This window comes from Dysidea avara, chromosome 3 (genome assembly GCF_963678975.1).
Source record: "Dysidea avara chromosome 3, odDysAvar1.4, whole genome shotgun sequence".
Classification (NCBI taxonomy): Eukaryota; Metazoa; Porifera; class Demospongiae; order Dictyoceratida; family Dysideidae; genus Dysidea; species Dysidea avara.
Window position 1 is genome coordinate 49,832,482 of NC_089274.1, and position 25,001 is coordinate 49,857,482.

Consider the following 25,001-nt stretch of genomic DNA (forward strand, 5'->3'; position numbering starts at 1 on the left):
ATCAGTATAATGGTCAGTCACGTATTATATGTTATCACAAAACATTTTTGACAATCATTTTAAAATTTTAATGCCATTATCATGTTCTGAAGTGAGATAGGACCAGTTTGTTATAGTTAGGGATCTCTTGTACCTCAATGTATTTCCATGGCTTTTCTGGGTGGCCTGGTCGAGAATATCTGATGAACTTGACATATCCTTCAACCAGTGAGTAGAGGGTGTGGTCACGTCCCATACCAACCTGTTACCATACAAACTTGTGGTCAAATACATGAGTATTTGTAATTAAATACTTCCCTAATTTATTTAAATACTTACAATTACTTCAAATACTTTTATCAAAATAAGATCATAAAGTTAACTGAATCTTTGATCATAAGTGATGTCATTTGAATATCATGAGTCAGAGCCCCCAACCAAGAAAATGATATGATAGATGAGACAGTAACTTGTAATACTATTATTAATGTTGTACCGATAATTGGATCAGTTATCAGGAAAACCATAATTAGATCAGTTGTATTTTTGCATATCGGTATCAAATCAGCACCATGATGAAAAAAGCAGCAGATACTTGTATTATTTTAAAATACATGCTCATGTGCACCAAACAGTAGCATTTTACTACTATGCAATGTTGTTACTACTTAAAAGTACTTTGTAGTAAAATCCACTGAAGGATAGACAACATGCAGTATTACATCGGATTGGCTAAGTTTATCAGCTTGGAAATATTATCCAATATCGGCAAAATGTCATATCGGTAACACTATTGCTCCAATGACATCACTTCAATGGTCAAAGAATATTACTGTTACCATGCATACCACAAGAGAAGGATCCACTTAAGTTTTGGAAAATAATTGTTCCCCGTTGGCTAAACTAGCAACCCAATTTTTGTGTGTGCCAGCTTTGTATGCACCCGCTTTTCAGTATTGCACAGAAAATATTTTAACCCGAGAGATGCAAGCTAATGGATAAAAGATTGATATTTATTAGATGCAATCAATAGCGTACAATACACACACACCCTGTACATATGTAGAGCTGGCACGTTGCCTTAAAATTTAATAACAGTATATAGTTATAGCAAGAGTTCATAATATAGTAGAGAGGGTTATAGTAACAACAAAAATAATGATATTGTGTATATGTGTACAGTGTAGATCAACAATAATGGTTGAGTCACTAAATATTTGAAATTGTATTCAAATACTGTTCTGACAAAAGTATTTGCAATCGTATTTGCATTTGGAAAATTGTATTTGTAATTAAATAATACGTACTGTATTTGACCCCAAGTCCGTCCTTCAATATTAAGATATCACATTTTGGTCAGCTTAAAGCAGTTTAATGAGTTCTTGACCCAAAATTAAAAGTTAGACGTGGTATTAAAACCTCAGCTTCACCTCAGGTTTTTTAAATCATGAAGATCCTTGTGGTAGGTCTCTAACTATTAGATAGTGGACATCACCTCATTTTCACTCAATCAAAAAGGTTCACATAACAATCTTACTGCTACATCATCACTAGGCCACTTCCAACTAACTCTTCCATTTCTCGGGCCTAATTGACCCTTTAGCTTTTCAGGGCAAAATATTTACATTCACAAGTGAATACCTTGCAAGTAGAGAACATACCACAGAGGGATCGCAAGTTACCTTTTAAGCTCATCACAAAGTAAGGAACACCCAATACATATCTGGCAAGTGGCACAGTAATCACAATGTACCAATTGACTTGCAAAATCCACTCTTCAGCTAACAAAAATCAATGAGTTTGGCCTGAGAAACGTACGATTTAGTTGAAGCCTATATCATAAGAGACTTTTGAGGCCAAGGCTGTTGAACAAACATTGACCACTAACCTACCATATACCAAGAGTTCATAGTGAACTCTTGCATATACTCAGCTACCTACTCCTTTCTACCTAATAATAGGATGGTACACACAGAAGACCTGATGTTTGCCATGGGGTCTTTCACTGTGTGTGAAAGTAAGTTTATGGTAAGTTCGACCCACCTTTCCAACTCTTCATACAAATAGTGTACTTGATAACTTGAGTTGCAATTGGTTCAAATGGTGTCAATAGTGATGGTACTTATTGACACTGATGTTCAGTAGCCACTGCATTATATACCAGTTAAGGAATGAACTTACGTTCTTCCCAGAGTAGTACCTGGTCCCTCTTTGAGTCACGATCACGTGACCAGCCTTTACATATTCTCCTTCGTATTTCTTAAGGCCTAATCTTTTACCAGTTCTCTTCTTGCCTTGATTGCGTGTGGAGCCCGCTCCTTTTTTGCTAGCGTGGCGCGCACCTAACTCAACACATTACACAAGCAACTAGGCCAGGTTATGTTTACCAATTGGTCTGAGTAAGAAATGATCACAACTTCTTAATAACGCCCACCACATGTTTGTGATTGTGGTATTGAGATTAGTTAGTTACCTTGGTAACGTAAACAATGGAAGAGCTAGTTCCGAGAAGGACAGAGTGTTTGGACTCGTCTCACATCACCTCACTAATAACTCCTGCTACCACCAAATTGTTTGGTCGTGTACACGCCTTGGACGTGATGTAAGTGACTCGCCTAATGTAGTTGGGTGCGTAGTATATAATACGAGATATATTATCTATGATTTTATTTATTGCTTTATGGTGCACGTGTTTTGTGGCTAAACAAGGTGGGTTTGCTTTGCAGTCGTCCCAAATTTTCTGCACATAACAGTACAGATCTCTAATTAAGTCTTAATATATAATTTTTTTTCCCGGGCTAAATGGAACGCCCTTGCCACCACCCCCAGCACTGGCTGTCAAGTACTGGACAGCTGAATAACACTAGCAACTTTTAGGAACAAAGCTATTCGAGGGCATCGGCATTAAGCCTGCCCTCAGAATATGGCAGATGTAGGATGACGTTAGGATCCTATATGGTATATGACCATCCTGTATGATAATTATTAAGACCGCTTAAAGTTTATTAGTACATGAACTATCCATTATCATACAGTCTTGTGTAGCCAGACCACTATTTTGTGTGTGTGTGTGTGTGTGTGTGGGGGGGGGAGAGTAGAAAGTAGTGATCTGACTACTCGAGACCAGCAATCATGGTAATCTCCATGGCATGTGGATGATAAGCAACCATGCGTGACGTCCATTCTAGAGAGAAGGCCAATCTTGCTATCACATTGACAAATGGAGAGCCAGCAGGACAAGTGGTAGCACATGCTGCACTATATGATTACCCTAACATCTCCGAGATTGATCCTACCACCTGGGAGGTGTGGCTAACAACTAACTATGATGTTACCATGCCAACAGTAGGTCACACACGCACATATTACACTGTTGCCATCATGACTACTACAGGTGATGAACAGTCTATTTCTTCACCTGTTTGTCAGTAGTGACACCATCAATAGGGAGTCTGCTGCTGAGGAGATATTCCGGTGAGTGTATAGCCTTTTATGGTCAGATCTCTCTTTGTCTTTTGGCCTGTTTCTTCCTATCCAGTGAAGTGCAAAAAGTTGAGTCTTATTAGAATAATGTTTAGCTTGTAGTTAGCCATTAGTGTTGACTTTTCTTGTACAGGACCAGTTTCACAGCACTAGTGCCACTGCAATATGTATGGCTGGTAACCAGTCCTGGTGTGAAACTAGGTGGGTGATGTTGTATAATTCATCCAGTGATCTACAACCACACCTTGCAGATGTAGCACTTCAACGGCTGTTCAGTCCAGTGAATCCTGCAGAGGGAGCCACACCCACTCATATGGTTTATGTCACATGTCGACATCAGCATTTTCCCATGCTACACATTAGAAATTCCAAGTTAGCTAAACATGTTCAAATAATATGTCGTCACACCCTTCCCTCAGGGTGGAGGATCATGATGACCTTACTCCAGTGTTCAACCAGTGTGCCAGCAAGTTGGAACAGCAATATGGTACCCTGTGTGTGTGTGTGGTGTGTGTGTGTGTGTGTGTGTGTGTGTGTGTGTGTGTGTGTGTGTAGTGTGTAGTGTGTGTGTTTGTTTGTTTGTTTGTTTGTTTGCGTGTAATGTGTGATGTAGGTCTGTGCTGGTATGACGCCAACATCATTTGGAAAGTACTAGGCCAGTAAAAACATTGAGGATAATGCCAGCATATTACTTTGGCCACTTAATGAACTGAAACTTTTATATTTGATTGTAATGTATCATGGCCAAGTTAGAATAACTACTGATCAGGATACTCTAATAGAACAGTCACTGCATACTCTCATTATTATTACTATCATCAAACAGTACAGTAGTAGCGTTTAAGTAGGGATCGCCCCAAAACGTTCGTGTGCCACCCAAAATTCTGCCTTTAAAATTCATCCTAGAGACATCTTACATGACAAAAATCACCTTTACAGACCATATAGTACATAATATATACCAAAAAAATTACAAGTGACCGGATATAGAAATTTTAAAAATCATTAAAATTTAGTCTCACTGCCTGACTGCCTGATCACAGTTGCAAAGCTAGAGGCCAAACAAAGCAGTGCATGGTCACCATTTTATGCCACAATAACAAACTCACCAGTGGGATGGGTTCTGACGAGTGTGTGCCCTCTGCGTCTTGTCTTTTATCTTCACTGAATTGGGCTGCTTGTCTTCATCCAACGAAACCATATCAAGGTGTTAATTTTCTGTATCAACACTTTCTTTCAGCAGCATATTTAGACGCCACAGAATTTTTTCAGAGCTGGATTTCAGAAGCGTTTCAGTCCTGGTGCTACTATTAGAGGTATACTAGCTAGATATCTGTAACTTCGTGATTGGGATCCCATTCACAATAGGTTTGCAATCATGCCCATCAAATGAAGATCTAGGTGGACTAATAGCGATAGAGTACGGAGACCCCACCTCTTAAAATCTTAGCTATTTACTTAACAGTAAACAAGATGACCTCACCCCTTATTGGTCTAGCTAGCTGCACATCTCTTGGCTGACTTGAGATATACTCTAATACAACAGTCACTCTAATACAACAGTCATGTATGATAAAACAGTTATAAGTTACATTGTTCTGGTAGACATATTTGTATTTGTAAGAAAAAGAAGCAAGCACAATAAATCAGTATTATTTCATTATTGTTCTAAAGGAGACAGGTGCCCCTCTGCAACAGCAAGGTCAACAGTTGGAGGCACACAGGGACACTTGGATCTAGAACGCGATCCACTGATACACGTTATTGAAGAGCGCAACAAGGAGAACCCCAAACTACAGCGAAGCCAGCCCATAATCACAGAATATGGGGAACTCTACTTCTCACTGAACAAATGGGCAAGATGTTTACAAATGATGGTATCTGCCTTCTCCATACCTACAGATATGGAAAATACAAGTGGACTAATACTAGTTACATTGTAGCTAGCTGTGCCACAACAAAAAACTAAACAAACTAGTATTTTTTTTTAAATGTTAATTTAAAAATGAAGTAGGGGTCTATGCAATAAAAAGTAGTGAAACAAGAGATGAATGATGGTATTACAGCATAACTCAGTGGGAAGTCCCTACTTTGGCATTGAAAAAAAAAGCTAATGTGCCAAAGTAGGGATTTTCCCACTGAGCTATATCCAAACCATCATTCATCTCTTGTTTCACTACTTTTTATTGCATAGATCCCTACTTCATTTTTAAATTAACATTTTTTTTTTTTAAATACTAGTTATTATTAACACTTTACAGTGACATTATCCTAATAAAACGTTCACAGATACTTGGTGACTCTAATAAGAAAATTTAGAGCATTGCTCAAAGTAGATAATAGAGCATAATGGTGTAGAGGTTGGCTATGTTGTGATCTTAAAGTAATGTTGACACCTTATACCAAATACATAGGGGAGCCATGTCTGTCACTGAGCCCTTAGAAATGTTCTCAACGTCTAGCCATTGAAAACACCTGGTGTCATGTTTAGTTGTGTAATCACACGTACTGACATATAGGGGATTATTTCATTGCTGAACTGATTGAAGCACAAGATGATACACACAGAACTATCGTTGCTGACGTAAGTGTCATGACACAACCCCTACCCCATGAATGGATCATTTGTATCAGGTCAATGGCCGAGCTGTCGGCTTCATCAGCTTGACCACTGAGGTTGATCTTGATCTGCTCAATAGTTGCTTTGATCTGGCACCTTATCATGGCCTGTGTAAGCCATCAGATGACGATGAGGTAGTCTCCATTGAGGGAATAAGTTAGTGTAACCCAACCCCCATCTGTGATGTAATTATGTTATGTCACACACAACACAGTTAGTCAACCAGTGTCCGCAGTGTCACTACTATCTGATGCTGTACAGTAAGTGAGCCTTATATACAGTGTATGTGTTACCCCTCTACCCTGTGTGTAGTGCTGAGGCCTCACAGACTGTAATGGCGTCTGCTCCTGTAGCCATCACCAGTAAGTTGTTACCTCATAACATTTACATCAAGTGGATTGGTGGAGTTGTCCTAGAGTAGTCTTAGTTATTTTAACAACTGCTAGCTTAATTGTTACCTAGTACATTACTACTAAACATTATTCCTCTCCTTCTGAAGGTCACTTGTTGCAGAACAGCAGTAGTAAACAAAGGTAACGTACAGCATAGCCCCACCTCCTAATAGTAGCAGCCACACCTTTTAGTGATGCAGTTGGTCATGTGAGCAGCAGCCAGACTGAAGTGATAGTGAAAGGTAACTTGTGTCAAGTTGTGTGATGTACACAGTGACTTATTGTAATAAAGGAGAGGGTTTAATTTCCTCTTTCATGAATGGAGCCAGCCAAATTTTTTGTCATTTAAATCCTTAAATGTCCTCAATTCAGAGTGTTATTAACAGAGTGTATTATACTGTAGCCAGCAGCAGTTCAATAGCTATAGATCACCAGACAGTACTGATGCAGTCATCATTAACTGATCAAAGGTGTGTCCATCCTACTGTATCCACTAGTTATCATCAGTCTCCGTAGCAACACACCTTCAGGGATCAGCAGTAAGTCCAGCAACCAACAAGCCATCTTGTCAGATGAACAAGTTTCCAAGGTAACCAGGTAGATGCATTTTATAATATATTACAATATAATGTGCTTAGTCATCAGCCACTCCCCTAGAACAGACTGCATCAAAGGAAACCACTGAATCACATGATCTACCAGCCCCACACCCTCTCGGAGCAGCAGCAAGAGAGCATCGTTGTGTATACAGGGGTGATAGTAATGTAGTGTGTGTCCAATTGTTCTGTATGGATGAGTCATATGAGATGAGGTACCACACCCCCTATGTTAGTGTAGTCAGCTGGGTATTCACGTGTTGTACAGGTCACATGATCTCCTGCCGGGAATATTCCAGTGTTTTCCAGTAAGTGTCTATACTGGTTACTCTGTTGTATAGCTATTTGCTGGTATGTAATAATAGCATTAATTAGTGGGACCTCACAGGGGAACCAAAAGCGAAGACCCACAATATAAGGGGATTGATTGGGGACCTTAGCAGGGTAAGCACATGTAAACAATTGCCCCTTCTTCCTTAGTATTCAGACTGTCCTCTGTAATTCAGAAGATAAACTATCAACCTGTTGGAATCATACACTTGTTGAGTAGTTCCCTTACTAAAATTTGTTGTCAATACTTCACAATACTAAACATTGTTACAGGACAAGGACATAGTGGCTCTGATGCAGCCTCATGATCAAGCTGAGTTCCCTTTACTAACTAATTTCACAGTGAGTAGTGTGTCACCATCCCTGTGTGTCATGTTGTCACTATGTGTAGCGTGTCACCCCTCGGCCAAACAGTGTCCTGTCACAAGAGCTATTTGTGTTCCACAAGTGTGCCCTCATCGAGTGAGTGTGTGATTACCTGTCTGTATGTACTAGAACCATATTAAAGTGTCCTTATTAGGGAGGTGTCCTGATTCCTTTATGACATTGTTCCATATATACAGCAAATAACTTTATATAATGGCATAGTATAATATAGTCTATGTGTCAAGATTACACCACCCACCCCCTCCCCACATACACACACACACACAGGTCAGTGATGGTACGGTTGGCCAAGACTAGTGACATAGAACAGATCGAGGTATTGTCTCAAGGTATTGATGGTAGTGACCATCTCATTAATGATGTCAAACAATACCTCACTGCTAGACGCGACCCCACTAAACAGGTACGTACTTGTATTTTGTGACCATTGCTGTAACAGGTTGTGTTGCTACAGGGAGCCACGCCCCTTTGTTGTGTGGTTGCAGAGTGCATAGGCCAGGTGGTGGGAGTGTGTGTACTACGTCAAGAGGAGGCCATACAATACATACGAGCTCATTACAATATTGAGGACTTTGTCTACTTCAGTTGTCATCGTCCTGAACAACAAGGTCACTTGTTTCATTTGCTACTCAGCCCTGTGTTCTCGTCTCATTGTAAATATTTCATTAAGGTAGTGACCACTCCCATTGATGTCATGTGATTTCACATCCCTACAGGAAGTATTACGTCATGCTCACATGACTTGCCTGTATTACCCACTGTATCAGCCGGGGATGAGTCCCAAACCACATCTCCTGCCCTCCCATCTGTCAGCATTTGTCAGTGTGAGGTCAGTGGTGTTACCTGGTGTTAAACAGTAGATCATGTGATGCCATACAGACCTAGACGACAGATAGAGTACCCTAATGAGGGGCTGGACGTCAATGCTCCTACCAGTGAAGTGTTGAAGAAGATGGAGCCATTTGCACTATATCACACAAGTAGGAAACTAAGCATGGAACCCAAGGTATGGTATGAGCTGGGGAGGTTGGTCATATTGTTTCAAGGAATCACCGAGCTATGTATGCATGAAGATCATATTGTTGTTGTTCATATTATAAGCTGTCGCTATGATCATTGATGTCATCATGTACGATTACTAACTAAGCAACCAAACGTGGCTTCTAGTAATGATAGTGTTTTTTATTCACAAAAAGCACAGTTAATGTAGCACTTGCTTTTTGGCTACGAAAGTTGTGTATTGTGTTGGGGTAGCTGAAAAAAGGTTTGTGAGGGTTCTGGGACACACACATTAGTTGGTGTTGATACTGAGGTGTTGGGGTTAAACTATGAAATATGACCAACCTCCTCTTACTAATGCTACCATAACATCCACTATACACTTTAGGTGATGGTGAACCATAGGATTGTGGTAGTAGGTGCCAGTGATACTAGTGTAGCCTTCCTGGAGGCCTTAGTGTTCTGGTGAGTGATATTATCTAGTGATATAACCTAACGTTGGTGTAGTCCTCACTTACAGTTTAATAACTTACTACTGGTGTCCCCTAATGGATTAGTGGCCCCATCACTTCACGATCATTTCTTACCACACACATATTGTCACTACAATGACTCATATTACCATCAGTCCCTGCACACTTGGATCAATGTGGTGCACGGTAGTATGACTAAGATTGATAGGTGAGTGGTTTGATTGTTGTAATCATGGCTTGATTAGGCAATATTCAGGGAAGATAAGTGTATTATGGTCAACGATCAAGACCGATCAGTTTTGATCCATTATGATCAATTGTTGATCTGCATTGGTACACAGTTTAAGATTGATGGACCAGCCCTGCCCCCTAAAAGTGTTGTTACAATAAACAACAGCGTGCAGGCTGGGTGTGTGGCTAACTGGGCTAGTAATCATCCAACAGGTGAACCACACCCATTGCACTTGTTAACCACTAGCCACATCCACAGGAGATATTGTAGTGTACGGTAGTAGCTTGGAAGCATTCACTGCAATTGAAGGCCTGCTCAGAGTAGGTGTGGCTACTGAGAGAATTGCAATGGTACAGCCCCACCCACCTGTGCACTTTTGCAATTTTCTAGTGGAGGATCGTGTCACTAAGTCACTCAGTAATTTAGGTGAGGTGTTAATTGTTACATTAGCAATAACATATAATATTGTAGGTGTGAGGATATTGGTGGGGTATGACATCACTGATTATGTTTTGGAGGGAAAAACCCTTAAAGGTGTGAAGTTATCTAGCAAGGAGGAGACACTACAGATTAGTTGCTCTCTGGTTGTGTGCCTACACCAGAAGCATGTTGATCCCCAGGCATTCAGAGCTATGAACCATGCTTGTTTGGTGTTTGATAATCGACTAGTTGTGGATACTTGTTATCATACTAATGACCCTAACATCTTTGCTGCTGGACCAGTGACCAAATACTCCAGACGTTATCACACTGAATGGTATGTTGCATAAGGTGGAAGCCTTTTAGAGAACTTACCTCTTGTCTTGTACTTGTGTTTAGTCTGTGTAATGTAACTTGTTTTCTGTGTATATATTCTAGGTATGTACCTTGGGGAAGCACCCTTCAACAGGCTGGTGTAACCCTGTCTTGATGATAAATAATAAAATAAATGTGTATCGGTGTCACCGTGAGCGTACCAGTGTCACTGTGTGTGTCTATGTACTAGTGTCACCGTGAGCATACCGGTGTCACTGTGTGTGTCTTGTGTAGTAGTGTCACCGTGAGCATACCGGTGTCACTGTGTGTGTCTGTGTACTAGTGTCACCGTGAGCGTACCGGTGTCACTGTGTGTGTCTTGTGTAGTAGTGTCACCGTGAGCATACCGGTGTCACTGTGTGTGTCTGTGTACTAGTGTCACCGTGAGCGTACCGGTGTCACTGTGTGTGTCTGTGTACTAGTGTCACCGTGAGCGTACCGGTGTCACTGTGTGTGTCTGTGTACTAGTGTCACCGTGAGCGTACCGGTGTCACTGTGTGTGTCTGTGTACTAGTGTCACCGTGAGCGTACCGGTGTCACTGTGTGTGTCTGTGTACTAGTGTCACCGTGAGCGTACCGGTGTCACTGTGTGTGTCTGTGTACTAGTGTCACCGTGAGCGTACCGGTGTCACTGTGTGTGTCTGTGTACTAGTGTCACCGTGAGCGTACCGGTGTCACTGTGTGTGTCTGTGTACTAGTGTCACCGTGAGCGTACCGGTGTCACTGTGTGTGTCTGTGTACTAGTGTCACCGTGAGCGTACCGGTGTCACTGTGTGTGTCTGTGTACTAGTGTCACCGTGAGCGTACCGGTGTCACTGTGTGTGTCTGTGTACTAGTGTCACCGTGAGCGTACCGGTGTCACTGTGTGTGTCTGTGTACTAGTGTCACCGTGAGCGTACCGGTGTCACTGTGTGTGTCTGTGTACTAGTGTCACCGTGAGCGTACCGGTGTCACTGTGTGTGCCTGTGTACTGGTTTCACCGTGAGCGTACCAGTGTCACTATGTGTGTCTGTGTACCACTGTCACCGTGAGCGTACCAGTGTCACTGTGTGTGTCTGTGTACCACTGTCACCATGAGCGTATCAGTGTTGTTGTGTGTGTGTCGGTGTCACCGTGAGCATACCAGTGTCACTCTCTCTGTGTGTACCGGTGTGTACCAGTGTCACTGTGTGTATGTGTACCGGTGTCACCATGAGTGCACCAGTGTCACTGTGTGTGTACTGATGTCACCGTGAGTGTACCAGTGTCACTGTGTGTGTACTGGTGTCACCATGAGTGTACCAGTGTCACTGTGTGTGTACTGATGTCACCGTGAGTGTACCAGTGTCACTCTGTGTGTGTGTGTGTGTACCGGTGTCACTGTGTGTGTACCGATGTCATCGTGAGTGTACCAGTGTCACTCTGTGTGTGTACCGGTGTCACTATGAGTGTACCAGTGTCACTGTGTGTGCTGGTGTTACAGTGTGCATGTACCTGTGTCACCATGAGTGTAGCTGTACCAACGTCACTGTAAGTGTACAATGTCACCATGTGTGTCTACTTGTGTCACAATATCTATAGGAGTCATGCTGATTACAATGCTAAGGAAGTTGGTCAGAAGGTAGCTCAACACTTCTTCATGTACACTCTTAACACACCTCATTACAGCTAGCCATGACAATCCTTACCATGTTTGACCCTTCACTTACACCATGCGATGACCAGCCTGTGTTACCATCCTTCACTATGGCTAAAGCACAAGGGGGTGTGATAGCAGGTATCCTTAACAATGTCACTGATCACATGATCTGTCTCATACTACAGGACTACATTATCTTCACCTGAGTAAGCCCCACCCTGGTAACCAGCCAATCACAGACCCTCGTGATCATGTAAGCCATCATGACATCACACAACACATAATTGGTCATTATTAACAGGTGCTGGTCACTGACACTGAGGACAATGGATACTTTAGTATTACCATCAACCAATATTATAATGTTGACAGTATTACTTGTCTTAGTAATAAGGTGTGTGACTGTGTGTCAATTCTACCACCACAATCCCCCCATTGGGTCATCATTACCTCTCCTCCCTCCCATCATGTAGCCACTAGAAGTGTCCAACTACCTCAGCCTATATGGAGTCAATGAGAAGTGTATTAATAACTTATTGTCCCGACATCAGGAGGAGCTCATTCCAGACTTATACAAGTATGTCCAGTGATCACAAAGATCATTGTCATCATCTTAATGTGTAGCTACCTGAGGGAACCATGGGCCATGGCCATATACCATGACAGATTTGTTGATTTCCAACAGGAAGTAACAGAGTTGCTGAGAACTCCACTGGTGAGCAGCCCCCCCCCCCCCCCTGTATCATGTGACACACCCACTACAGGATAACAATAACCCATCATTGGAAGAAACCATACAACAGGTTGCCATGGATGCTGACTACAGGGTATGTCACATGTACCCTCTGTGCGTGTGTGTGTGTTACTGTTATCCTGTTAGGTGTCAGATGACCAAAGACAGAATATGTTACAATTATTTATGGCATCATCAGCAAAGAATGCCCTGGAGCAGAAACTCCTTGGATACCTCAACCATAACCACTATCACCTGCCCATGTATGCCAGACCACAGTTGCTATGACTACCATCATTTAACATAATAATAACATAAGATACATGATAACAGTTGTTGTTAAATCTTTCCAGCAAATGAACCAGCCTCTACTTGGTCATTCCAATCAGACACCTGTACATACACCATGACACACCTTGACACATACATCATGACATACCACGATACATACTACACATGGTTGGGTGTGTGCAGGTATACAATTTGGCTACTTATTACTAGTGTTGCACCGATATGAGATTTTGCCGATAACCGATATTGGATAATATTTTCTAACCGATATTGGATAATATATCTAACTGATAAATGTAGCTGATCCAATATAGTACATGTCTATTTTGTAGTAATTTTTACTAGCGAAGGATCACTTTAGCTTGTTTATAGTGGTAGTATTGGTACAACAGCTGACAGTGCACTGAAGCAGTAATAACAACATTATAATACAGGAAAATGCAACTTGTTACATTTGTAGACATCATTTGATGCACATGAGCGTGTATTCACACATATCTGTATCTGCTGCCTTTTTCATTTTGGTGCCAATCCGATACCGAAATACAAAAAGCACAGCCGATATGGTTTTTCCAATAACTGATCTGATTATCAGTGTAACACTACTTATTACCAACATTCACAACTCAACATAATAATGCTATAGCCATAAAATTGATAAACCAATGGAAAAAATTAACTTTGTGACAAATACTGAGATACCATCACACCCACACTTCTGGTTATCACACACATGTACTATATTATATAGTTATACAACGGCCACGAGTGCTCTGCCTGATATAAACGCACGAGCCTGAGAGCCGTCAGGCCCGAAGGCAAGTGTGTTTATACAGGCAGAGCACGAGTGCACGTTGTATAACTGTTATGTACCACTCACCTAATAGGTGGGGAGAGTCTCACAAGACAGCTGTAACACTTATAAAGGCCAGGTTTCTAACATCGATTGTGGGTAACCAAGCCGGATATTGCGATGACGTTCCTCCTACAGTACTGCAGCCACCTGAGATATTGAAAGCTAGTACACTATGGGTTATATCACTAACCTGCATTCGCTGTTCTACTCTCATCATGTAGTGCTCAGCATGCCAGCGTGATCACTCAATCGCCATATAGACTAAGCGCCAGACTAATCGCCATATTGATTCTCTCGAGCAAAAAAAGCAGCTAAATAGACGGTTTAAGTAAACAAAACCTAACTACTAAACGATACTAGTCTAATTCTTACTATTCACACTGGCTAAACTTGAATCTGGTGGCATGACAAAACTGGTTACCACAATCGAACGTAAAGGTTAGTATTATTTAGAATATATTAGTTTTATTGAGTCATTGTCGAAGTGGACTACAGTTTGATCTGGGCTAAGATGGCACCAGACTAGTAAGGTGTATAAGTACGTTTATATATATATATATATGTAGACTAGAGTTGTGGCCACCCACGTTGGCTTTTTCGATCGCCATTGGCTGCTTGTAAACATTATACGTATTGGTGACGTTATGGCCCACAATCGACTTTTACATGTCAGGCTATAAAAGAATTCAAGTGATCTGTGAAGTGTCTTTCCACCTATTAGGTGAGGTGTCGTGGTCTTGGCCACCGGCACTTGTGCTATGCTGCACAAAACTGCAACCAGTGCATTATAAGTTATAATGCACTCGCTGCGGTCTGCAGCAGTGAAATATACAAATTATGGCACTGGCGGTGCCTTTGAACTGCCCACGCAGAGTGGTACATATAGACAATACGTATATAGTATGTACAAGTTGAGCTGGATCCAACAGCTAAACACTAAAAGTGGATTTTTTAATCAAGAGAATAAACATTTCAGCCAACCAGATGATTAATGCTGACAGCAAAGGTGTTAACAACAGACACGTACAATTTGACTCCATCATGAGCTTGGGAAGGACACTGCACTTTTATGAGTTATTAAATGTTTTTAAGGATCCAGCTCAACGCGTACATACTATAATACAAAGGGATTGGCAATGGTGACGCCACTCCACTACAGACAATCTTTGTTACAGGTTTGACTTGTCTTGGCTACAAGTTCAGTAGTCGACGAAGTTCATGAAATATATCCTTCATACAAATTTTCAACCTTGGTTAATGTTGAAAAATTTTTCATACCTGTCAGGGTCCCTAGTAATAGCACCACAAAAATAATTGGTGCCACGTCTGGGCAACCATAACAATGAAATTGAGACAAACTGGTTCCATACTAAGGTGATTTGCAGAAGCAAAGTAGAGTTAGCAAGGTATGGCCACTCAAAGTCTGGACCCATGACAAGTACATAAAACTATTAGTTTCTATGGAAACGATGTCACTGTTATTTTATACTATATTATCTATGTACGCACACACACACACACACACGCACACACCTGGTCACATAAACTCACCCATGAGGCAGGACACAGAGAGGTGTACACCCTCTTGTAGTAGAGACACACTTCATCATCTTCACTTCTCTTCTTCCTACACTTCTGATAATCTATGAAGTTCTGCCAGCAACGCTTTGTCTGGTTAGTATGAGCAAACCGAGCATCATATTTTGGTGTCCACGGTAACTCCTTGTTAGAGGTGGCAGTAGCTTCAGCCATTCTATAATAATAATAATAAAATGTCCTCTAAATAGTGCACCCCATCTCTACATGCTCAGGACACAACACTATTGTGGATTGCAGATGTAGATTGTACAAATAGTACAAGGAATCCAATTCAAATCTCAGCTTGACTTTTCACATGATGTCAGACTGATAGCACTCATGTCAACATTCACACAAACCTTACACAGGGGAAATACGATGACAAATGTTATTTGCGTAGCAGGTTGGTTTTCCCCAGGTTAAATTAAAAGGCTGTTTTGGACTCAACTTGAGAAAGCAATTGTCACCAAACAACACTCTAGTAAGAATGAACTATTGTAGGTAGATTCGTCAATATAAACGTGTGGGACTCTTCTATCGTACTTTTCAAAATCCTTGTGTCCATGTTTCTTTGCTTTTGTTTACCAATTACCAGCCATAACTTGCCCAGGCCAGCCCAGCCAACTAATCAAATTAATCTGTACTACATAACATCTCTTATACTACTCTCTTTGCTCCTGATAACATGGTCACATTTAGAAAGTTATAACATAGATACACTGATACAGTATACCAAAGGGATTGGAAATGTAAGTAACTCACGTGACGTCTCTGTACAAATTCCCAATGTGACATAACAAGCTCCAAAATCCATCCGTGTTTCGCTTGCCTACCGGTAGGCTGCGAAGTTATTTCTGATGGCTTTATTTGTTGACTGGTTGTAATTTGTCAGCGTGTAACATGGCAAATTGCCTAGCCTCGTATGTGATAACAGGAATGTGTGTGCTACCACAAGAGGCTGCTGTTGTTAACAAACTAACCACTACTAGGTCAAGAGGTAAGTAAATTATGTTGTCATCGTGCCATCTCATGTTTGTGGAGTTTTCACAAATATTCAGTGTTGGGAAGCAACTTAGCTAATTTTAATATCTATGTCAAGTGTGCAGTGTAAATGGCAACTTGGACTTATTGTATCAATTGTCATACTGTATACATTACTTACCACTTTACACTTGTGTAGTTTTAGTGGACTCATGACCAATGCTAGATATCAGTTTACCATACCATCAACTACTACCATACTTGGGGGGTGTAAAGTGTGTGTTGGATTGCTCTGAAACCAAAGCTGTATGGCACAGGGATGAAAGACAGAATCTTCTAATAAGACACAAAATTTTGAAGAAATCATCCAAGCCACATGATTAGACACCCATCAAAGAACACCAAATGACAGTGTACTGATGACCAACAAGCAAGAGCTCAAGATGCACTACCAAACTATGTTTAAACAGTACTTCAAAAGAAGTGACATAAAACACTTATAGCTACATTGCACATGTAATTCATAATCTACGTACACATTTTACACTGTACAGCAAAGTGTACAGTTTCTTCATTAGTTAGTGTGAGAGATTGTCGACTTAACATATTCTGGCTGTACTGGTGGGGCTACCTTTAGCCAACTCTGTAGCAATGGTGAATGGCTTGTGTAATTAGCTGAAATACCGGGACCAATCAATCATGTTTATCCACTTTGTAGTATAATGCCACGTAAAGTACCAAAGCTTCCATACAGGCCTCCTGCAAATCTATGAAATCATAGAATGATCTAGACTGGGAATTGAAGAATGTGGCCTGGTGGACCAAGTGTTCTATTAGCTAGTTGTGGACACACTTGCACAGTACAGTATGGTATGGAATACATCTAAGTGTAGGTTAGAGACCTAGCACGAGGATCTTTGAGGATTTTAAAAACCAAGCGAAGCGAGGTTTTTAAAATACGCGAAGATCCAAGGGCGTGGTCTCTAACTGACTTAGAAAATGTATGTATTATATATATATGGGCATATAGGTGGAGTCATTGTGGGATTGGGTTATATGTCGTACTGAAATCATTGTGCAATGTTTAATAATCACGGAAGACTGAACATGTTTGTTGAAGTGTTGAAAAAAATCGAAGCTCGCACCGTTTCCTTTCACAAGTTAGACTAATTGGATTTGGCACAGCTGGGAAACAGCAGTGATCGATAATGTCGAACCGGGTTAGCAGTAGCCAGTGCCTATGGCGTCACAGCAGTGTAAAGAACACGTGTGTCAAAGAAGCAGTTTGTGTGGATGTATACGATGGGAACGAGTTGTCACAAGTTGTGCCTTCAGTGGCACCACAGTAGCACGAAGAACAGGCAGGATTTCTAATATGGACCACACCCACATTGCATGTAGCAAAAAAATAACGTTCTACAAGGAAGCTTACCTAGTTAGGTCTTGGTAAAGTCCATCCATAGTTCAATAAACAACGAAAACAGCCATAAAACACTCTAGAAACAGATGGGCGCTTAACAGAATTTTCCGTGATATTTTTGGATTTCTCCGTTCATCATGACAAACGTACATACAACGCTAGATTGTATCTCCCATAATTGAATTCTTTTAGGTATGCCTATAAAATGAACAGAGTGGCTAACCACATGTTGGCCTGGGTGACTGGTCACCCACTGCAGGCTATCAGCCTGATTATGCTTGGAGGGAGCATTGCAAGTCAATGATCGAAAGTGAGATTTGTGATGTTTGAGGTCTTTTCTGCTAGCAGGTTTCTAACCATTTTAAAAACCTGCTAGCAGGTCTCTTAGTGGATTTTAAAGACTTCATTATCCTTCAAAGATCAAAGCATATTATGCATACCATTTTCTAAGGTCCGTTCTTTCAAATATAGGTCACGGGTTGCTGAAATCAGTCACTAAACAAAACCTGGTTAAATCACCAGCATCCAATGTGTCACTACTGAAAATTCGCCGAAATACGACTCTTGCAAACTCTTCAAACTTTTGTTATTGCCCTGGGAGACTTAACTGCTTCATCCTGAAGTGAGGTTAACGACAAACAGATAAACTAGACACAACTGCTCGCCATCATCGTCCTTAGCAACCGCATGACGTAAACCGAAACACGGATGTTTTAATGTGCGACTTCCATTTCCAATCCCTTTGGTATACTGTATCTATTGTTATAACAAACCTGAGGTGAAGTAAACTCGTGCTCCGTACATTTTGTGTCACGGAAGTAATTATGTAACTACTGTGACATCAGGTGTTATTGCACTATTGAAACCTGCCTTTACAAATCACCAACTAGCAACTGTTGTAGCATTCTTTGTAGTATGCATGTTGTATGATTTTGGCAAAATCGAAATTACATGTCAATTTAGAGGACTCAACTAGAGCACAGTGTAGAATCTGTTAATTGCTACGTAAAGTAAAACGTTAGACACAATTCCTAATAGTTTAATAGTTCAGAACAATGTCAACCACTCCACATACACTGTACGCATGGTGAACGTGCACACAAACTAGTTTACATCACTATAGCGCACACAATGATACAATAAACACACTACAAAATAAAGTTGCTCCTGCTTACCTTACGGGAACTTTCACCCTAAAGATGATACGCCGCTCACGTGACAACAAATTTGGTGGGATTTAATTGGCAAGGCAGTGAGAAGTGGGTCCACTGGCGATGCAACAACAGCAACAACAACATCAGAACCAGTGAGTAACGAGTTGTAATGAGTGTTAGTGTTAATGTTGTTACAGGTACGCGGCTGCTTACTATGGACAACAAGCGGTAAGGAGGTGTAACCCGTACACGCCCCCTCATTTATCTATAGTTACCATCACAGGCGGTACAGGGTCTGCAATATCCTCTTGGATACCAGGTATATTACCATGGTGAAACCAATAAGGGTAAACAGCCTGCATTAGTGGACACACAGTATAACAGTTCCAGTGACAGCGACCGTGATTCTCCCCCACCCCTACCCCCTGGAGAAGAAAATGTCACACCACAAACAGGCAGTAGTACGTCAATCACTAGCAGTAACCGATGGTTACAACAGCAGACAGCGACAGACTCACGTGATCCAGACAGCATGGACCTTGATAACAGTGACTATGAGGACAATCCCATACAATATGGTGAGGATGGCAGCAGTGGTGGCCATGGTGAGGGGCAATATGGTGGGCATGCTGTGGGGCAATATGGCAGCAACGTTGGGGGGAAATATACTACCAGTGGTCAGGTTCCTCAGGTAAATCAGTATTCCACTCAGGATACTAACAGTCGATATGGTGCTGGGTATGGCAATTATGCGGCTCAGTATACTAGCCAGTATACTACTCAGGATAGTAATCAGTATACTAGTCCTAATCAATATTCTACACCAGACAATCAGCAATCTTATGCAGCACAGAATGACCAGTATGCTACTCAGGATACTAATCAGTATACCACTCAGGATACTAATCAGTATACTACTCAGGATACTACTCAGTATACTGGTCAAGGAATTAATCAACATCCTCAAGGGGCTAATCAGGACACTAGTCAGTATACTAATCAGGATACTAGTCAGTATACTAATCAGGTTGCTAGTCAGTATGCTAATCAGGTTGCTAGTCAGTATACTAATCAGGAGTACACTAATCAGGATACTAATCAGTATACTAATCAGGAGTACACTAATCAGGATACTAGTCAATATACTAATCAGGTTGATAAGGGTACCATAACAAGCCAACCTGTTTTCTATGGTAACAACAACAGCCGATTACCACAACAACAACAAGGGTGGGTGGGGCAGTGGCAGCCTCCTCCCTCACAGCAATGGGCGGGACAGGGTTACTATGATAACAACTGGAACAATTACTACTATCAACAATATTACCAACAACAGTCAGCTGTGCAGGAGCCACACACACAACCTATACAGCAGCAAAAGGGGCCACACCCTCCAGCACATCAACCTCCACACAAGCAACTCCAAGTTCCAAAGCCACACCCCCAGTATCAGCAGCAGTCCCAGCCCCTTCTCCCTACTCCTGCTGTAGTTGATAGCCATACCCCTCAACGCAGGTAGGTTGCGTATTGTTGGTAATGCTATCATGCTATTGGCTGCAGTTCATCTACTCAAGATAAGAGGGACCTTACACCCCCTGTAGAGGATCGCACCCCACCTCCAGCAGATGACGAGCAGCCCCTCCCAACATCAAATCCTGAGAATTGGCCAGTAGGATTGAAGTGAGCGAGTGTTGCAATCCTTATTAAAATGTGATGGGTGTGATATAGGAAGTATATAGAGCGCAGCTTTGAGGCGTGTAAGAGTGATGAAGATCGTGACAAAGTGGAAATGTTCTTGAGGGACACACTAACAAGGATCATGAAGGATAAGTTGGAGCACACCATAAACTGGGACACCTACCCATTACCAATGTGAGTGTGGAGGGGTGATAGCTGCCATCAGAGTAGTTTAGTAGGTGATGTTGTTTGATGTTTATGACTTACTGATTAGCACAGCTTAGATACAGAGTCTGTATTTCTGTTTAGAAAGCAGCATGAATAATTCTCTTTGATGTTGACACAGTTAATGAGGTTATTAATACCACTTAGAGACCTGAGGTGAGGGCTCTAAGTTTCATTTAGAGACCTGTTGTCACATGAGACTGTTATGGTAAATTCAACGACACTTCAAAGAGTTTTCTATGTCACTGATTTAATTAGTGGTTGTATGGTTAATGAGATTTGGGTTTTTACCTTCATCAGCCATACCAGCACTAGCCATCAAACCGAGCAAGCCAGCTGCTCGATGCATATTACAGTTACCCCAACAATGTTCCACATTCACAACTAGCTAACCATCAGTGAAACTACTGGTGTTGCCGAGTTTACAGCAAGCATATTTGTGTTCATCTGCTTGTCAGCACTGTCGCCATAGACCATCAACACACTTCACTGTGCTATTGCACCTGTTTGTAACTTTTGTCGCTTCGTGGCCATTTGTAATAAAGCTTGTCGCTTCATGGCCAGCTAGTAAACAAGCCTTGGAACTAAATAATAGCTGCTAAAAAAACACTAACCTGGCCACTAAGCCGGCAGCACGCAAACATGCTGTAAAGGACGTTACCTGGCGTGACTCTGTGCTTCTTTTGTCAGTGCTGGTAACGAGCTGCTTTCTAAATAGGTTAGATACCCACTGTCGTTTTTTAGTAGGTTGAAACCCTCGTGCTTGGTTTGGCACCTCAGCGGGCATTAATTAGTGACCTCGGCTGTGCCTCGGTCACTAATTAATGCCACGCCTCTGTGACCAAACTGTGCCCTCAGGTTGTCAATCCTACTAAAACCTCCAGTGGGTATCTAACATACAGTTATAACCTGATTGTCAGTAGTACTTTTACTTGTGTGATCACCTGTACAACCAGTACACAGAATGAACAAGACATCAGTACATCTATTCATATTAGGGATAGAGCCACTATAAAATTATATTCTAAGCCATGGCAGCAAAAGCATGCAAAGTTTGACCATAATATCATTCCAAGGCAAGTATAGAAGGCCTTGACTGAGGTCCTTATGACTTCTTTCCTACAAAGACCCAATTGATTCTATAGAAGCCCTTCCAGTGGCTACCCTTAAATGCCTTTAAAATGCTGTACTATCAGTGAGTGGTTGATAAGTGATCAGCTCTACAGTACATTGCCTTTTGGTGGCCCCAATGTTTGAAACAAACATCCAAGTGGTAACACAAGAAAGGAGAAACTATAAAAGTTAAAATGTCCGGTCAAATTGCTTGATGTCCGCTCAAGTTTCACAATGCCCTGACAGTTCGACAGGTCATGTCTGAAAAGTTATTTCGCACACTGCTGCAGTACGTACAATACACACATCATGGACTTTCCTTTGTCCTCCTTTGTGTTCCAGTTCTTTTCTCTGACAATGCAAGGTGTCAAATCGCGATAGCGCAATGTGGCTTCCCTGTGGCTGTGTTGGTATCTCACCTGTATTTTCTGTAGTGATTGGATTGATTGCAAAGACACTTATCAACTGTTCTTCATTGTACTTTGTAACACTCTGTAACAGGCTGAAATAGGTGAAAGCGAAGTGTAATAGCTACCTCTCAATTTTGAGTAGTTGGGGATTGTGAATCATCCGTATTTTTTGTGGTGACTGGATTGATTGCAGAGGTGCTTTTCCTACTGTTCTGCGTTTGTAGCACTGTATAACGAGCTGAACATAACCAAAAGCGTAATGGCTACTTCACTAATGGCTACTTCACTTTCGAGTCAATAATTGATAGCTGGGACTCAGATGACAACACTAACTCTGGTGCCATCCTTTCTTTTGATGTGGTATGTGTGGGTTCACCAGTCATAATAATGTTACAAAAAAAAAAGTAAAAAAGTATTAGGAATTTTAAGTTTGATTAGGGATCATAAAAATAAAAAGTAGGGAGACAAGGGAGGTTGCCTACACCTGAAGATATACTAGTGGATATTTAATCCCTAATTCAGTATGATTAAAAATGTCTACTGGTATATCTGCAGGTGTAGGCAACCTCCCTACTTTTTATTTTTATGATCCATAATAGGGTTGAGGTAATTATGTTCATGATTCTTGCATTATTCTATTCAGAATTTCCTGGGAAAAAGCTTGCATTATGCTCCAAAATTTATGTATTATTCTCAAAATTATTCCAATACATTGAAATAGAAATGTAGAATTGATTGTTTATTTAAAATTCTATGGTTAATAAATGATATTTCATTGTTCTAATAGAGTAGTATGTAAAAATAGGATTGATTGCTTTATTAGAGTATATATTGGTGAGTGTTCTATTAGAGTATATTGATCATTCATTTTAATAGTTGTTTCAAAATGCTAGAATAATGATTTCTGGCATTATGCTGAAAATTATTCCGGCATAATTACCACACCCCTAATCATCCCTAATTGAAACTTAAAATTCCTAATTTGTGACTGGATCTGCGAAAACCGGTCTTATTGCCCAAAACAGGAAGTTTGATTTTTTCATACAAACACAAAGCTTAATGAATGCACTATCAAATTTCACTGTCACAGTCGACCAGAGTAAAATGGTCTGCTTTTGCTGGCCGCTTTTTAAAAGCACAGTGGCGAGCCATACGAGTGGTCTTGGGTCTTGATGGAGCCCTGGCCAACCAGGAGATGGCTGTGTGTGGCTGTATAGCTCCATGGTGTTGGACAATGACCTGTGCTGTAAAAATTTCCTTTCGTTTTAGCCAGTTCTGAGCCCTGAATGGCCCATAACTTGGCCTAATTCATCCCAACACGTTCCTTTTCAATTTTTAAACACCATCTTGCCTGCCTTCCAGGTCCCCCACCTCCCACCCCTTTTGGAGCTCACCTGATATAGTCAACCTTGGTTTAAAAACTATCTAAAATGGCGGGAGACTTAGCTGTTGACTACTTCTTCAGTGGATGCTCTGGAAGGTAAGAAATTGTTGTGAAACGTGTGAAAATTTGGTATGTGTAGCTACCACCATTGGCCAGCTACAACACTCTGAATATTTAAAACCGGCGTTCGTCGATACTTTTAAATGGGCGATAAGACCGGTTTTCCCAGAGACGGTCACATTTTTCCTTATACTTCTATCCTAATACAACAGTCAAAACTACTCTAATAGAACATTCATAACGGAATTATTATTTTTATTATTATTAAACACTAATTAAAAGGAATCAGTGGTATAGGTGATTCAGCAGAAAAGCCAAAGCAGAAAAACCTAAACTAATGTGCTAGCACAGTCACGCCTATCCAGTGTACCAGTGCTGGGACACCTGTGTGCTACTCAGGACTAGTAACCCTCAGGTGTCTCACAGGTGAAGGTGTGGGCTTTCAAAGCCCCATCACCCACTGGACCATGCACGACACACGTACACACACCATGCACGGCACACGTACACACACCATGCACGGCACACGTACACACACCATGCACGGCACACGTACACACACCATGCGCATGCACATACTACCCGTGAGGGGACTACTGGTTGTGATCATTATGGTAATACCTCAGTGATTAAGATATACCCATCCTGTTCCTTTATAAACCTGTCACTATATGGCTAATTTCATTAGCTTAAAACACAGTTTATTTATTGGGTCACTGGGGACAGCCTACACTAACAATAGATGATTACTGAAGAATAACAACTTTTTCATAGCCACTCATTGCTACAAATTGTGTAGTTAGTAGATCACTATGCAAGGGATTTGTGTGGTTGTAAAATGATTTTCAGTGAAGTTGGTCCCACAAAATTCGTAGGATATGGTACCATTTTAATCCTGAATTTATCACAAGTGAAGTTTGAGTAGCCATGAGATGAATGTCTCACATCTAGTGTACTGTCATCTATCATATCCTATACATTGACCTGTATGTGACCCACTGAGCAAAAACCTGACTTGTTTGCATTTTCATTTTATGACTTTTGTTGTCCAGAGGGAGAAACCAATGGACCGTTAAAGTTTCAGCCTTATATGGTAAGTGCTTTCGGAGTTATAGCGATAGACAAGCTAAACAATCAATTTGTACAAGGAAAATTACACCATAAGTGTCGAGTACAACGAGCTACAGAGTTGTTATTTTATTAACCATCAACTGG

The 25,001-nt window shown here is 41.2% G+C and overlaps 4 protein-coding genes across 5 annotated transcripts in view; 2 read left to right on the forward strand and 2 right to left on the reverse strand.

Annotated features, from left to right (window-relative positions):
* Position 1: 1 nt before the first annotated feature.
* Positions 2-2,518, reverse strand: LOC136251502 (large ribosomal subunit protein bL27-like). Its single transcript, XM_066043963.1, has 3 exons — positions 2,367-2,518; positions 2,161-2,321; positions 2-241 (listed from the first exon to the last, which is right to left on the reverse strand). The coding sequence occupies exons 1-3, from the start codon at positions 2,416-2,418 to the stop codon at positions 80-82; spliced, it is 375 nt and encodes a 124-aa protein (XP_065900035.1). The 5' UTR covers positions 2,419-2,518; the 3' UTR covers positions 2-79.
* Positions 2,426-13,025, forward strand: LOC136251471 (cilia- and flagella-associated protein 61-like). Of its 2 annotated transcripts, none has more exons than XM_066043922.1 (35): positions 2,426-2,581; positions 3,168-3,324; positions 3,374-3,453; positions 3,596-3,663; positions 3,714-3,834; positions 3,882-3,949; positions 5,982-6,046; positions 6,097-6,238; positions 6,297-6,342; positions 6,395-6,444; positions 6,582-6,615; positions 6,667-6,716; positions 6,878-6,944; positions 6,991-7,063; positions 7,113-7,285; positions 7,339-7,378; positions 7,674-7,742; positions 7,792-7,862; positions 8,055-8,190; positions 8,242-8,457; positions 8,504-8,616; positions 8,667-8,793; positions 9,175-9,251; positions 9,294-9,467; positions 9,516-9,703; positions 9,750-9,917; positions 9,963-10,248; positions 11,847-11,886; positions 11,934-12,042; positions 12,090-12,157; positions 12,206-12,298; positions 12,378-12,481; positions 12,529-12,619; positions 12,669-12,731; positions 12,785-13,025. In XM_066043922.1, the coding sequence occupies exons 1-35, from the start codon at positions 2,469-2,471 to the stop codon at positions 12,923-12,925; spliced, it is 3,681 nt and encodes a 1,226-aa protein (XP_065899994.1). In that variant the 5' UTR covers positions 2,426-2,468; the 3' UTR covers positions 12,926-13,025. The 2 variants fall into 2 exon arrangements, with proteins under 2 accessions (XP_065899994.1, XP_065899995.1); XM_066043923.1 differs by having other exon boundaries at positions 11,934-12,030.
* On the reverse strand, positions 12,917-19,090 carry LOC136251505 (cytochrome c oxidase subunit 6B1-like). Its single transcript, XM_066043965.1, has 3 exons — positions 18,939-19,090; positions 15,336-15,537; positions 12,917-13,030 (listed from the first exon to the last, which is right to left on the reverse strand). The coding sequence occupies exons 2-3, from the start codon at positions 15,534-15,536 to the stop codon at positions 12,977-12,979; spliced, it is 255 nt and encodes an 84-aa protein (XP_065900037.1). The 5' UTR covers position 15,537; positions 18,939-19,090; the 3' UTR covers positions 12,917-12,976.
* Positions 19,038-25,001, forward strand: part of LOC136248598 (leukocyte receptor cluster member 8 homolog) — a 9,276-nt gene continuing 3,312 nt past the window's right edge. Inside the window, exons 1-5 of the mRNA XM_066040367.1 lie at positions 19,038-19,069; positions 19,115-19,145; positions 19,201-20,432; positions 20,478-20,597; positions 20,646-20,789. Of these exons, the coding sequence (XP_065896439.1) occupies positions 19,038-19,069; positions 19,115-19,145; positions 19,201-20,432; positions 20,478-20,597; positions 20,646-20,789 (1,559 nt within the window). The remainder of the gene's footprint in view (positions 19,070-19,114; positions 19,146-19,200; positions 20,433-20,477; positions 20,598-20,645; positions 20,790-25,001) is intronic.